Source organism: Colobus angolensis, unplaced genomic scaffold (assembly GCF_000951035.1).
Source record: "Colobus angolensis palliatus isolate OR3802 unplaced genomic scaffold, Cang.pa_1.0 Scaffold145, whole genome shotgun sequence".
NCBI lineage: Eukaryota > Metazoa > Chordata > Mammalia > Primates > Cercopithecidae > Colobus > Colobus angolensis.
In genome coordinates this window covers 3,066,589-3,083,407 of record NW_012114544.1, presented here as the reverse complement: position 1 = coordinate 3,083,407, position 16,819 = coordinate 3,066,589, and the positions used below count along the sequence as shown (strand labels likewise).

The 16,819-nt window shown below is 33.1% G+C and overlaps 1 protein-coding gene across 1 annotated transcript in view; it reads left to right on the top strand.

Moving 5' to 3' along the window:
* The window catches only part of SCLT1 (sodium channel and clathrin linker 1), a 211,297-nt gene that overhangs the window by 119,566 nt on the left and 74,912 nt on the right, over window positions 1–16,819 (top strand). The window contains exons 10-13 of the mRNA XM_011935614.1: window positions 1,705–1,795; window positions 6,522–6,613; window positions 11,750–11,927; window positions 14,389–14,487. Of these exons, the coding sequence (XP_011791004.1) occupies window positions 1,705–1,795; window positions 6,522–6,613; window positions 11,750–11,927; window positions 14,389–14,487 (460 nt within the window). The remainder of the gene's footprint in view (window positions 1–1,704; window positions 1,796–6,521; window positions 6,614–11,749; window positions 11,928–14,388; window positions 14,488–16,819) is intronic.

The window sequence follows — 16,819 nt, the reverse complement described above, 5'->3', positions numbered from 1 at the left end:
ATATATATGATTTTGTAACTGGTAGAATCATTTGTTGATTTAGATTGTAGATATACTCCTGAAATTATCTCTCAGCCTGACATAGATTTTACATGAATAAGGTGGTTTTTGTTTTGTCCTTTGGCGAATCATTTTGCAAATGAAAAAAATACATTTTTGTTTGATTTTTTTTTTTTTTTCTTTGAGACGGAGTCTTGCTCTGTCGCCAGGCTGGAGTGCAGTGGTGTGATCTCAGCTCACTGCAACCTCCGCCTCCCGCGTTCAAGCAATTCTTCTGCTTCAGCCTCCTAAGTAGCTGGGACTACAGGCACGCGCGCCAGCACACCCAGCTAATTTTTGTATTTTTAGTAGAGACAGGGCTTCACCATGTTGGCCAGGATGGTCTCAATCTCTTGACCTCGTGATCCTCCCACCTCAGCCTCCCAAAGTGTTGGGATTACAGACATGAGCCACTGCACCTGGCCTGTTTGATTTTTTTAATAATCTTGGTTAATTTAAAGCAAAACATTTTCTTAAATGCCTCATCATATAAAATATTATTGGTACCATTTGAGGGTAGACAGTCTGTCATAGGGGACTCTTTAAATAGTAGTTTTATTACTTATTGTGAATCCTAGGGCTTATTGGTAAACCTCTATCAACCTTGCTCTCCTCTACTTCAGTTTGATATAATAGTAGTCTTAATTCACAGTTATTATGAGTGTCAAGTGAGATGACTGCAAAGCGTTTACACCAGTCCCTGGCCCTAATAACTACCTGAGATGTTTTCAGCTATTATTAGATTTGTATTTTCTATTGTAGGAAATTTATAACTATATAAGTAAAGCAGTTTTAAAGACAGAGTCAAAAGGAAATGAATTAACATTTACTTGTGAATTTTGCATCAAATAATTTCTGTAAGTTTTATAGCACAAATATGATTTACATTTAGATACATACATAAAATATAATTAAGAAATAGGGAACAGTTCCTACACTAAAGTATTTTTCTTCTTAAAAAAATGTTCTTTAGATAAAGTGTTTTATACTCAATGGTAAATTACGATAATATTAAAAATCATTTTTTCTGTCTAAGAAAGTCTTATTGTTCTAAAATCATTTCCTATGAGGAGTCAAGAAGATATTGAAACTTACTTGATTCTGTTAGAATGTTCACAAAAACTTGTCTTTTTCATTTGTTGCCAATACAGTCTCTGAAGAAAATAAACATTGTATTATGGTGGGACAAATATTTTAATTTATGTTAAGTGTTTACATAATACAAACTTCTGGTGTCTATGGAATGATCAAGGTATTGAAGTTTAAGTTCATTTTCATAGAAAGTCCAATCTCCATCTCTATAAGGATATTATAGACCTAAATATATCCTTCTTAGTGCACTGGAGCTCTTGTTAGGTAATGTATCAAGATGATAAAGTGCTTTTTCAGGAAACTTATTGAATTACTTTGGTATATAATAATTTACCCAAATAAAGCCTTCATGACCTCTACTTCGTACCCTTCACCATTCAACTGTATTTTTTCTTCTTTAGTCTCTTCTACATGCTTTCATTAGTAATAAAGGAATCTTCCAAAATTTATTCCATGGATGCATTTTCGATACACAAGAACTAGAACTGATTTTACCAAATTTAGATTTCTATTCTAATTTTTTATTCTTAGCAGTCGAGGAAAACAGTGTTTATTAATTTACTTTTTTTTTAGGCAAGCCAAATTAGAGCTGAGAGTTGCTGTAGCAAAAGTGGAAGAGTTAACTAACGCGACTGAAGATCTGCAGGGACAGATGAAAAAGAAGGTATTTTCTATTTCTAAGACAAATGGATACCCGTTGCTTAGTTTTCTTTCTATTTTGTTGATTTATTTTGAATTAGGTGTTAAAGAGGATTGCCAGAAGATGAATTAATTATTTTATTACCCTTAAATATAAAATATGAAAGTATGAAGCTAAGCTATATTATTGAAAACAACTTTATAAATAATTTTTTATTTCCATTCTCTGTAGCCTAATTCAATAAAACATCATAATCCCACTTAAGCACATCATTACTGAAATGCAAATTAATACAAGATCAGGTTTCAGTTAACTGGTTATTTGCAGGTGGAAAACAAGCATTTAATACTACCTTTATGTTATTTACTAAAATATTTATTGGCATAATAGACTCTGGTTCTTTTAAATATGTAATAGAGAAATTTCAGGAGGATGTCAAGGAAAAGTCAGGCTTTATTTTTAGATAGATATAATTATTGAAAATTCTCACTCTGGGACTTATTAGCTATGTAACTTTCTAAGCCTTATTTCCAATCTGTAAAAAGTTGATTATGGATTTCTAATAATGGTAGATTTGTTTTAAGTGTTACAAGAACCCTTCCATAAGTAACAATTTTAAAACTTGGATAAATTTTTAAAACACCAGAAAGCACCCAAAACAGAAAAAAGTAAAAGAAATAAGAATTGTTAATTTTGGGATTTCTGGCCTGTCAGTTCTCCCAACCCCCACAGCTGTGGCTTCAGAAAACACCTCTGTATTGGCTTAAGGTACCCAGGTCAAAGTTTAGGGCTAGAAAAGCAGTAGGAGATTTAAAGAAGAAATACTGGCAGCAAGAGTAACACACAGAAAAAGTGAGAGCCAAATTCTGAGTGTAAATTCTTACCAAATTCATGCCTGACAACTAAATTATGCATGTGGAAGTGGGGGAGGGACCCCAGAGAACCCAGTGAAGAAGCAGGCAGAGACCTAAGAGAAATCTACTTTTGAAAGATAGAGATATATGAAACTAGATATTTGAGTTTACTACTTTTTATAATTGAATACATGCGAGAAATGTGTGCAACTGAAGCATCAGCGTACTGAAGCCTTCCTTATTGTTTGAAGTATCAGAGGACAAAGCCCAAAGCTGGAAAGGCAGCTGAAAATTACAAGGGAATCTCTAGAAGCAAGGGAACCACAAAGAGGATGAACCCTACCTCTGCCCAAATCTTGACTGATCTTCAAATTATGTAGGCACAGGGCCTAGTTATAAAAGCAATAGTGGAAAGCAATAAGAACTAATTACATGTATCAGCTGATGCATACTGTATGTGGGATAGATTTCAAATTTCAAGACCAAGCAAGATAATTGTCTACTTGAACTAAAAAAAAGAAAAGAAAAGAAAATAATGCTCAAAAGAACAAAACAAGTAACTGCAATGTATTGTCTACACTATCGGGTTTTCAATAAAAAATTACTAGACAGAGAAGTATGACCTATACTTGTTGGGGAGGTGCTGAGGGAGGCAGCCATTAGAAACTGACTTTAAATGGATCTGTCTGTTAGATTTAGCAGACAGAGACTTCAAATCAGCTGTTATATATATGTTCAAGGAATTAAAATCTGTTTTTAAATTAAAGTCTCTAGGAAGAGATAGATAATTTTAATTGAGGACTGGGACATCATTTTTAAAGAAGAAACTCTAGAGCTTTAAAGTTGAGCAACTGAAATAAAAATTTCACTAGATAGACTCAAAAACAGATTGGGAAAGACAGAAGAAATAATCAATGAACTTGAAGTCAGATCAATAGAAGTTACCCTGTCCAAAGAACAGAGAGTTTAAAAGATTGAAGAAAAATGAACAAGTGCTCAGAAATCTGTAGAACAATGTGAAGCAGTACAACATAAGTGTAATTGGAACTGCCAAAGGGAGGGGGATGGCAGCAGAAAAAATTTAAAGAAATAATGGCTGAAAACTTCCTAAATTTGGTGGAAAGTATTAATCAGTAAACACAAAATCACTTTAAGACACATCACAATGATACTGACAGCCAGTTATGAAGAGAATACCTGAAAGTAGCAATAGAAAAATGACCAGAGAGGCAATGATAAGATTAATGACTGAGTTCTCATCAAGAAACTGTGGAAACACTTTTGGACATAGGCCCTGGCAAAGATTTTATGTCAAAGACTCCAAAAGCAATTGCAACAAAAACAAAAATTGACAAGTGGGACCTAATTAAACTAAAGAGCTTCTGCATACCAAAGGAAACTATCAACAGAGTAAACAGACAACCTACAGAATGGGAAAAAATATTTGCAAACTCTGCATCTGACAAAGGTCTAATATCCAGCATAAAGAACTTAATTTTACAAGAAAGAACAGCATTAAAAAGTCGACAGAGGACATAAACAGACAGTTTTCTAAAGAAGATATACACGTGGCCAACAAGCAAATGAGGAAATGCTCAGTACTACGAATTAGAGAAATGCAAATCAAAATCACAATGAGATACCATCTCACACCTGTCAGAATGGCTATCATTACAAAGTCAGAAAATTACAGATGCTGATGATGTTGCTGAGAAAAGAAAATGTTTATCCACTGCTGGTGGGAATGGAAACTAGTTCAGCCACTGTGGAAAGAGGTTTGGAGATTTCTCAAAGAACTCAAAACAGAAGTACCATTCAACCCAGCAATCCCATTACTGGGTATATAACAAAGTAATATAAATTGTTCTACCATAAAGACACGTGCCCATGTATGTTCATCACAGCACTATTCACTATAACAAAGAGATGGGATCAACCTAGATGTCCATCAATAGCAGACTGGATAAAGAAAATGTGTTACGTGTATACCGTGGAATACTACACAGCCATAAAAAGAGCAAAATCATGTCCTTTGCAGTAATATGAATGCAGCTGAAGGCCATTATCCTAAGCAAATTAACCCAGGAACAGAAAGCCAAATACTGCATGTCCTCACTTACAAGTGGGGGCTAAACATTGAGGACAAATGGACACTAAAGGGAACAATATACACTGGCCCTACTTGAGGGTAGAGGATGGGAGGAGGGTGAAGATTGAAATACTACCTATCAGGTACTATGCTCATTACCTGGGTGGCAAAATAATCAGTATACCAAACCCCCTGACACACAATTTACCCATGTAACAAGCCTGCCCATGTACTCTTTGAATCAAAAATAAAGACTGGAAGGGTGAAAAAAAAAAAAACCTGTGAAAACAAAGTATTGGAATAATATATTTGAAATGCTAAAGAAAAAAATACTAAGAATTCTATATTCAGTGAAATTATACTTCAAAAATGAAAGCAAAATACAGGCATTTTCAAATAAACCAAAAATGAGAGAGTTTGTCCCCAGCAGACCTGCATTCAAAAAATTCTGAAGGAAGTTCTTTAGGCTAAAAGGAAATGACACCAGATGGCAACTCAGATACAAGAAGAAACTAAAAGCAACAGAAATGGCAAATATGAAATAACGTGTGTACATACTTTTCTCTTCTTATCTTTAAAAGATGACTGCTTATAGCAGAACTAATAATACTGTATTTGATGGATTTGTAAAGTGTGCAGATGTAATATATGACAACAATGGCACTCAGGACTGGGATCCTACATGGATATACACTGTTGCAAGGTTCCAGTGTTTTCTCTGAACTTTCATCTAAATATTAACTCTAAATAAATTGGGTAAGTTCAAGATGCATATTGTAGTCTCTACAGCAGCCACTAAAAAATAGTTCAAACAGATATAACTAAAAGCAATAGAGGAATTAAAATAGCAGTCTTAGGCTGGGCATGGTGGTGTGCACCTATAGTCCCAGCTACTTGAGAGGCTGAGACAGGAGGATCACTTGACCCAAGGAGTTTGAGTGCAGCCTAGGTAACATGACAAGACCCTAAAAAAAAAAAAAAAAAAAAAAGGCCGAGTGCAGTGGCTCATGCCTGTAATCCCGCACTTTGGGAGGCCAAGGTGGATGGCTCATGAGATCAGAAGTTCAAGAGCATCCTGGCCAATGTGGTGAAACCCCGTCTCTACTAAAAATACAAAAATTCACCAAACGCGGTAGCAGGCGCCTGTAATCCCAGCTACTCGTGAGGCTGAGCCAGGAGAATCGCTTGAACTTGGGCAGCAGAGGTTACAGTGAGCTAAGATCACGCCACTGCACTCCAGCCTAGGAGACAGAATGAGATTCTGTCTCAAAAAAAAAACCAAAAAGTTATGGCATCATAAAAAATATTTGTTAACACATGGAACAGGAAAAGATGAACAAGAAATTTCTTTAGAAAGATGATACAAATAAAATTTATTAATATAGGTCAAAGCATCACTATGTCAAAGAAGAAAGACCCTGTGATTACCTTGATACTTAATGAGATGTAGAATAGTATAGTTAAGAGAACATATTCTAAAGGCAGATTCTCCGTCTCAAAAAAAAAGAAATCTCTCTCTTGTTTTGTTAGACTTGCACTATAGAAATAATCTGAAATATTGGTAGAAATCTATATGCAATAACTGTTTTGAGTATTTTTTATTAATACAGGATTGATGATGAAGTTCTCCCCTCCTTTTTATTATACACATGATTTGTTTCCAAAGTCATATTGTTTCTTTTAATGTATGTATTAGAATGCTAATAGCATAGTAACTTTATAGCATGAACTGTTTTCTTTAGGCTGTATAATGGTGTATTGAATTTTCACATACTCAAAGTAAGTTTCTTGTTTCTTTATTTTCTAGGAGAAGGATGTGGTGTCTGCCCATGGAAGAGAGGAAGCATCAGATAGGCGCTTACAGCAGTTACAGTCCAGTATAAAACAATTAGAAATAAGGTAAATTGTTAAATGCATCTAGTGTTGTTGATATGCTTTAAAAGATATTTTACAATAGAGTTTCAGAGTGCAATATTTACTAGAATAAATGTTTTATAAACTCTAAATCAAAACTATAATCATAGGTGTAAAATCTGATTTAATTGACATTATTTATTAAAAATTATATTCAACAGATTGCTATACTTTGAATATATGTTCAAAGATAATTTGTTGAATATGATTTTAGAACCTTTACTAAGTGCATTAATTTAACTTTGAATGAGAATAGTTGTGCCAAATTTAGTCCAGTACTTTTTGGGAAACAAATAAAACCCTTGATATCATGCTTTTGTATCAGTACTGCAGAGCACAGAGCACACCTTTATTTTCATTTCTCCTTAGGTCAGCCTGCAGATTTTGGTGTGAACATAGTTGACCTTCAGTAACCTAAAATCTTTCTTTCTTCTAAAGAGCAGTTAAAATTTTAAAATCATAGTTAAGAGGAAATTTGATATTACCTCAACCCCTCTATCATTCTGTACTTCTAAAATAATACAGTAAAAATAAACCATTAAAGTGGAAGGCAAAGAAAGGAGAGGAATGTTATTTTTAAAAGCTATTTTTTAGGAATCATGAACCATAAATCCTACAAAAAGGATTAACTTCAAGAGCTAAATGTAGATTCTTTTTGCATCTTGGGTGTAATATGTCAGAAAAATCTTGGAAGCTGAAGCTTGATCATCAATCCTTTTGGTCCTCCAGAAGGCAGGGTGCTAGTGTATCCTGCTCCCCAGTACTGTTCTCCCTTGTGTTCTTAGGAGTTCTAATTTGCAGTGGCCCTTCGGATACCTTTACCCATCACTCATCTCTGTCCTGATAGCCATCATCAATTGGTGTCATGTTTTTCAACAGGAGTATTGGCTTTTTGAGTGAGACAATTCTTAGTTGTTTGAGACTGTGCCAATAACTACAGGATGTTTAGCATCCCTGGCACCAAATATGAAATTCTAGTCGCACCTCTTAGCATTGTAACTACCAAATGTCCCCACACATTTCAAATGCCAATACCATCATAGTTGTAAACCGTTGAGTATAGGACACTGGTATATCAGAACGGTCCATGCAGTACTTTTTTTAAAATCTTTTTTCTTTGTACAAGCTGAGCCACATGACTTGATATTAGATTGTGGACTTTATTTTAGGTAGGGAGAATATATATTTGTCTTTTGCTAAAGCTAAGAAGTAATTTTTAACCAGATGCTAAAAGTCATCTTGAAAAGATAACATTTTCCAAGTGCTTTGATGATTTTATTTTGCTATAAATGATTTATCTGTTTAATAAAATCTTTTCATTTGACACAATGACTATAATAAAAGTGAAAATAAATATATGCCTACCTCTCCCACATCAACTATGCCTTTTGTGTGCTAATATTTAGAATAACTAATACAGGTAGAGGAAAACAAATATGATCCTTGTATATTTGTTTGTTTTCAGTAATTTGGGACAGTATAAAGGAGATATATGCAAAGCATACTTGAAACCCCTATTTTTATGCCTATTGAACAGGAGTAGTAGAAAAAGGTCTAAGAGATAGTTGAGATATACCCCAGTATGACTAGGTATGATTTTCCGTACATTGTTAGAAGAAGAGTCTTTAAGACCCCCTCCTAAGAGGGACTTTCATATTCACAGGTGAAGCATCATGTTTTCAATGTGTGTTGAGCACCTACTGTTGTACCAGCCAGTGTTTTAGGTTCTGGAATTCTAGAAGTGGACTGTATCTGGTGATATCTGATTATCTCTGTAGATGACAGAGAAAAGTCCTTAAACAACATTTATACCTATTTAAACAGATACAAAGGATTATTCTCAGTAGGGAAAATTCACCAATGGATACTACTATTAAAAATAGGGTTTTTAAAAAATAAGTAAAAACTTAGAATGAAGTCTGATTGATAGGCATCACTTACTTGTAGAATCACCCCCACCACCTTCTGACCTCCATTACTCATATGCTTAAATTGTTAGAGAAAGAAAATTATTCAATAATATAATTGACTCTCAGTTGGCTACCACTATCTACCTGAATTGATATTTGAGATTTCACCCATATTTACTAAAGAATGCACCCAGATTTATACATCATTCATTACTTAATCGGAATCTAAATCACTTTTTTTCTCCTTTCTTCAGCAAATATTTACTGACTAGACTGAAGACATTTTAAAAGCTAAGTTACCATAGGATATATGTATATGTTTGAGAGCTTGAAAAGAGTAATATGAAAGTGATTGAAAAACAGAATTTAGATACAATTGTTTTTCCTCAAGATTTAGTTGGGTGGGTCTTTAGTACTGTGAAAGACCAAATGTACCAGATAATTCAGGAGATTATTTTATTCAGGCTATTGAAGTAGGGAGAATGCTCATTAATGAGGAATGTTTCAAAGAAAAGGAAGGGGCCTGAGGTTTTATATAGGCAGATAAACGAGGTGTGCATGAATCTTACGGGACTCATGAGGAAGGATGGAGGTGGGTCTTATTTTGGAATATGCGAGAGCAGGGTTATTTTATGCTGTTAGCTCTATCCTGAAACACAAAATGATAGAGGGGGTTTAGAGGACAAGGGTAGGAGGATTTCTTAGCCATCCCTGTTTTCTTGGCTCAGGTAAAGTCTAATATCAGTATAAAGGAAGAACAAAAGCCAGATACAGCAGACATAATATACGATTAATGTCTATTCTTAAGATTTGAGGCAGATATTTGAGTGGACCAACAATTCAGTAACACAGGTTAGAAATGGAGGAGAACAAAGTAATGATTAATAATGATTGTGCAGACTATTCCATTCACATAACATGTCAGACTAAATATTCTGAAAAAAACCCTCTTAATGTAAGCATCTTGATAAATAACAATATGATTTGTTTCCAAAGTTGTTTCTTTAACTTACATATTAGAATGCTAATAGCATAAAAACTTTATAGCATGAACTGTTTAATTACATTTAAATGCTCAACTTATATAGTTGGGAACTCTCAAGCATACAAACAAAAAAACAAAAACAGGAAGCTAAAACAAGAATGATAAATAAATGACTTGCCTGCCAAGGACGTCAGGGCTGGATCTATATTATGTCACAAGAAGGTAAATGTCTTTGAGCAGGCTGGAACCCCTGAAGGAGCTACACTCTAATTAAAAGGCTAAAATAGAAAAAAATTTCTGCTTCTTAACAATGATAGCCAACCAATAAAACTATTTCCATCATGTAGCCAAATGGAAAAAACAAATCATAATAATCATTGTAGTCTTCTCTGAGAATGTGTAACCATAACTCTGCCCTCATATGACACTGTTGTTTAATGTTGTACTATCTGTTCATTTGGAAACCTCAGCCCCAAAAACTAAAGTGGCAACAGATTGGTAGGTAGTCCTAGTACATGGAAGAAGCAATAGTAAACCTTTGGGTGAAATACTTTTGAACACAGACCCCTCAGGATTCCCACAGATTAAGTTTAGACAGATATGAACTTAATCAAAAATTACCAAGTGCATGAGAAAATAAACCACTTAACTGACAGGAAGAAGGTTTTGATGTGGGTAGTGGAGGGGAGTGGGGAGGGGAGAATAGAGAAGCCTGCTTCTTCTACTATTTAGAAAAAAGAAATGCCTGAAAATAACAAATAACAAAGAAAATTATAAAATGTGTCTTACCAAACATGTTATAAAGCCAAAGTAATCAAATCAGTAATCAAATTAAAATGAGTCGAACATGTAAAAACTAAGTAGATCAATGAAACATAATCTACTAGTAAATTATGATATTTGCATATATGATATTTGCATATTTGGGGGATAGTAATAGAAGTATTTAAATTCATTAGTTACTAATGGTACTCAAACAACTGGCCATTAGTTTGGAACTTAAGTTGGACTCTTCTCTTACGTCATATTCAGGAGTAAATTCAAATGAGTCAGGATTAAAAATATAGGGGTAAAAATTAAAGTCAAGGAAATCTTTGGAGGCAATCTAAGAGATTACACTGACAATCTATGGATGAAGGAGACCATCTTTATAAAAACTGAAAGCCAAAAGTTGAAAAAAATAGTCAAATTTAGCTGTGTTAAATTTTTAGTGTAGTGAAGATTCCCTAAATAGAGTCAATAGGCAAGAACAACAAAAAAGTAGATTTGGAAAAAAAAGATATTTTCAGCATAAAGGACAGACTAAGGGTTAATATTTATAATATTTATAATTTATGGTTCTTATAAAGGGAAGAGCAAAATAATTTATGGTTCTTATAAAGGGAAGAGCAAAGTAAACCCATCAGAAAAAAAATGTGCAAAGATTAGAAGAAATTCAAAGAACAAAATTCATATGGCTTACAAAAGGAAGAAAATATGCCTTAAGTGTCTTATAGAGAAATACAAATTAACAGTGAAATGAGGTTACATTCATTAGACTAGGAAAGGAAGGAGCCTTTATAACTTGATGAGATTTCTATATTATTAGATGAGAAAAGCAAGTATAGAAAAGGGTATATATTATGATTTTTATTGTTATAAAAAAATTAAAAAGCTCCTGTGGTTAGCTGTATGTATAATATGTGTGTATATTTATGTGTATATATGCATGAGTATATATATATGTGTATATAATCATATGAATGTTGAGAAAATTATTTTAATATATACATTAGCAAGTTCACGTAGCTTGTCTGGGTAGAGAGCATGAAAAGGGAGAAAAGAGAAAAGACCATATAAATGTAAAGAACAACTCATTTCTTAAGGGTTTGCTTTATGTCATTGTCATGTAACTATATAATACAGTGTGATACCATAGCAAGTATAACATAATTAGGATCAGAAAATCCAGGCTCAGTCTCAGCCCCACTGCTCATTAGCCCTATGACCTTAATCAAATGCCTGACCTCTCTGGGTATGTTTGTTGTTCTTTAAAATGAAGATATGGAGATAGTAAAACCTACTTTATAGAAGTGTAATGAATATCAAATGAGAAAATATTAATACATGTGAAAGTTACTGGCATAATAATACAAGTATTATGCTACTGAGTAGTAGATGCTCAGGAAATCTCCCTCCTTCCCTTTAAAAAAGTTTAACTTTCCCAGTGTAATTATTGATTTCTAGATTATGTGTGACAATCCAAGAAGCCAACCAATTAAGAACAGAAAATACACATCTGGAAAAACAGACCAGAGAGCTACAAGCAAAGTGCAATGAATTAGAAAATGAGCTATATGAGGCCATTGTAAGAGCCAGAAATAGCATACAACTCTTAGAAGAAGCTAACCTTCAAAAAAGTCAGGTAAGAAAGCTGGTAAATATGTTTAGATATAATAAAATGTTGACTATTCTCCCATGTGACCTCACAGTAAGAGATTCAATAGCTGCAGAATAAATGCATGAAAATGAAATTGCTATTCTCTTCATTAGTAATCATACCATATTCTTGGATGGTAAAACCAAATATGATAATATTATAAAATGTCAATTCCTTTCTAAAATAATGTATAAATATCAGACTTTTCTTATTTTCCCAAACCCTGTGTAACTAATCTTCATCCCCTGTAGTCTCATACTTTAAAAAAAAAAAAAAAAAAAACTGTTACAGTGCTTTACTGCAGTATACCCTATATTTTATTCAGTTGAATCTGATCAATCTTATCCATCTCTATTCCCCTTCATCATATACTCAATTACTTTAATAAAGCAGAAGCTTAATTGACTTTAAAGATTTATTTACCGAAGTCTTCATGTCACTGTTCTTTTTCAGTTCTCTAACAATTGTGATACCTGTGCTATCAAATACAGTGTTCCTTGTCATATACTGCTTCCCTATGAATTATATATTTAGTTTATTGAAGTCACAAAATAAATGTTTTAATGTTTATTTTGCTGCCTCCCTTATGTAGAGTTCATTAAATCATTAATTTATTTACCAACATTTATTGAAAGCCTAGTATATGCAGAATACTCCACTAGCAAGTATGTTGAGGTACAAAGGAAGTGCTTTGTTTTATTTATATTTCCCTTTTTACAGAGGATTTTTCAAGAGATCTAGTAAAACAGAACATAGTGTAAGGTGGATATTGAGAAGCTAATAAATAAAAAAAATTATCTAAATCCTAACTGTGGGAATGCTAAGGTGTTTATCATGCCTTTCAACTAATATTTTCATCTGTGATCTGGATACTGTCTTTTAAAATGGTTAAGAGGCACACAATAGACATAATATGCTTGGGAATTGTGTTGAATACCTAAATCAACTAGAAAAATTAAGGTCAAGACAAAATTTTTATCTCTGCCCTCTGAAGCCTACTTGTATGAGCACTCTTAATACCAAGCCATTAAAAATAAACATCTTGTGTAGAGCACAGTGGACAGAGAAAATAGTAGGAACACTCATTGCCCATCCTCCTCCCAAATTTTCTCACTCAAATCCTAAGTCAACAGACCCTCACAGAGACTGTCTATGACTACAATATTAAACTGCTCCTTGACTCATTGCTTAGTTGCTAGAGGTTTCCCATCTTCAGTTGCTTGTTCAAAGTCAAAGGTTCTCCCAACCGATCATACAAGCAAGGCAGGAAGTACAGCCTAGCATAGTTCCCCTTCTCCCCCTCAAGGTTATTACGTAAGAACAGCTGTTACTTGTCACTAGCTTACTTGTTTAAGGTGGAGGAAATTTATCTTAAAAAACAATTTTTAAAAAAACAGGTAAAAATGTGTATGGTACCTTTGGAAGATGGTGGGAACAGAACACAGGGCCACTTACATGTTGATTTAAAATGGATTCAACTTGGCCTAATTGAAGGAGTTCCAAGCCCAGAAAAAAAGGTTTGTGTTAGAGATATAAATATGGGAATTGTCAGCATATAAATGATATTTAAAACCATGAAATTTGATTAGACCACTAAAAGAAGGACATATAGAGAGGGGGGCAAGAACTGAACCTTGGGTAGTCCAGTATTAATGATAAGTGAGATAGGAGGAAAACCAGTACTGTGTGTGATGTGCTGAAAATCACATGCAGAAAGTACAACAAGGAGAGGAAAGTAAATATCTCAAGTGCTGCTGGTAAAGAAGTACTGAAAATTTACTTATAGATAATCAATATGCAGATCATGATGGTGAAAGCCTGATTCAAGGAAGTATAAAAGAGATTGAAAGAAAAAGTCTTGGAGATGAACATGTTACAGAGTTTTGCTTCACAGAGAAGCAAGGAAATGGAGTGTGACTGACAGCAGAGCTAGGATTATGGCAATATTTATTTGGTGGGAGATGGAAATGATTGGAATGATAGAAACACATCAAAGAGACAAAACAAGTGGTGTCTGCAATGATCAAGTTATGAGTTAATGAGTGACATAATTTGAATAATACTAAATAATGGAAAGAGAGAGAAATTCAAGAGATTCTTATAAGGATACAATACCTAGAGATGATGATTTACTTTATATAGGGTTCAAAAAAATGGAAAATTCAAAAATGTTTTTAAGATTTCTGGCTGTAGAGATTAGAAGGGTGTTAGAAACATTGGCTGAAATAAATACCATAGAGAAAGTGTCTTTAATTAGGACAAGGGCAGGTGAGAAGGTTAGGGAAAATAAATATCATTCATGATTTCAACATGATATTCAAGTAGAGATGTCCCAGAAGTTTTGAATAAGGTGTTTATAGAAAGTGACTAGTGGATAGGTTTTTACCTATTGCTATCTTTACTAATAATGATGTGATCTATAACATGAAATGATTGTTTTCTGAAGGCTCTACTTGAGGAGAAGCAAAAAGAAGAAGACATAAAGAAAATGAAAGAGACAATTTCTCGGTTTGTACAAGATGCTACCAAAAGAACCAAGAAGGAAGTAAGGATTTTTAATTATATTTAAAATTCAGAATTTAAGTCACAACTAAAGACTAAATTCCACCTAAATACTTGTAAATTAAAATTAAAATACTTGCCTACAGAGTTATACAGACTGTATTGAAATTATTAGCATAAGTGTTTAAAAACTAACTAAAGGAACTGAATAAAGGCTCCTTTCCTTTAAAATTATCTCCAGTAGGGTAGTGGGATATACTGAATAGCCCTCCACTTGATAAAATAAAGATGTTCCTTTTTTTTCCTTATCTGTATTTTTTGTGGGCAATATTATTTTTCTCCTAGGTGAACTGTAGCTTTAAACTGGTTTTTAAAACTTCATCAGTTTAGAAAAAAATAAAGTTAAAATGTTTGCTTTCTCCCAAGCAACTAGGTGGTAGAATTTTTATTTCCACAAAGCCACTGTATAATATTTCTTCCTGCAGAAGTATTTCTTAGAAATCTATTACTTTTACAGAATCATGGTGTAAAGAAAAAAAATCTATTACTTTGTCTTTATATGACCGAAATTAGATAATTTCCCAAGATAAAATTTTTAATTTAAGGCAGAGTCCAAAGTAAACCGTGCGCTTTTTAATTTCTAATCTTCTATATCTTTTCTGCAGGAGCTCTGTCCTTCCTATTCGTGAAGTTGAGAGTACTGTAACATTGGACTATAGCCTAAAATATTCTTGATGACATTTTAAAAATAAATATTAATAAACTTTATACTTTTAATGATAAAAATATTTTATTAAAGTATTCATGGTATGAGCATTCCTCTAATTGTATTTTCTTATCCTAAAATAAATGCACATTGATTTTGGGGTTGATGAAGTTCATCTTTTGCATGAAGCATTAAATCTAAGTAGGATTTTTCACAAGCACTGTGATCTCATTCATTCCAAATGTTTTGCAAATGGAAAATACAGATGCTTCCTAAAATCCAATTATTTCCCTATTCAAATATGTAATTCTTCCAGGCATCGGAAGCTCAACATGTCTGAAACTGAACTTACTGTTGTAGTCAGTCCCAGATTGTTTCTTCCTTAGGTGTTCCTGTTGATTTCCTATAGCCAGCCTTTCCCTGCCATTACAACTGTTCACTCAGGAAGTATTTATTGAGCACTTCCTGTGTGCCACGCATTTTGCTGGGTCTTTGCCCTCTCTGAGTTCCACACTGTTGCCCAGTTGATTTTTTTTTAGTAAACTTTTAAAATTATTATTAAAAGTGACATATGCTCATTGTAAAAAGAAATTTAAAATATGTATGAGAAAATATGTACAAATGAAAAATATGTATAAAAGAAAATTAAAATTACAAGTTTAATACCCAGAGATAGCCACCATTTTTAGCATTGTTCTGTGAATTTCATTTAATCCCAAATTATTCACGGCGTGTCCTTCAAATATGTAGAATTAACCTGTTGAATTGAGAATAACTTTATATGTATCTCTTCCTATTGACTAAAGTAAATACAATGAATAAATTGTCACATATTTCTGTTCTGTCTATAAAATTGAACAAAAATATGACAGTGGCTTATTTCTTTAAAATATGAAAATACTTTATTTCTTAGATATCTCTCAAATAAATAAAATTTGTAAAAAAAAATACATTGTTTACTTTTGATTTTAAATCATAGCTAGTGCCATTATTGGATTTTCCTATTTCTTAATAGTTTATCTTACTATTTGGTTTATAAATGTCCTTACTATTCATAAAATTATAGAGGGGAATGCTTATATAAAGTGAGGATAGGATGAGAGAAGGGTGTTAGTCCCTCTACAGACTTCAAAACCCCAATCACAGTAAACTACCTCACTGAAATGTGTATTTCCTCACATGACGAAAGTTTACATTTTGTTTCATTAGATACTAACTCTAGAAAATTCCATATGACTTTTGGAGCACAGAAGTTTATGTATGATATGCCATCAGTGTCAATAGTTCTACACAGTCCTTTTAAAAGGCATGAATAGTTTGATTCATCTGTATTTGCCAGGATTACTATAAATGTATTTCAAAATATGTACCCTCCTGTTATCATAAGCCCTCAAGTTAGCTGTATCATTTCTAGATACTAAAAAGAACACATTTTAAAAAGAAATTATGCAAGAGGGAGACAGACATTACAGGGCTTGTAAGAACCAAAATTTTTATATTATAGGAACATTTATGACTTAATTTCTCTGCCTCAGTTTTCCTCATCTATAATGGAAATAATAACCTCATTGGATTTTTGTGAGAATAAATGAGATACTACATGTAAAGCACTCTGAATAGTACTTAACACACATTAATCCTCTATAAATTCTGTTATTGTTACTGATCC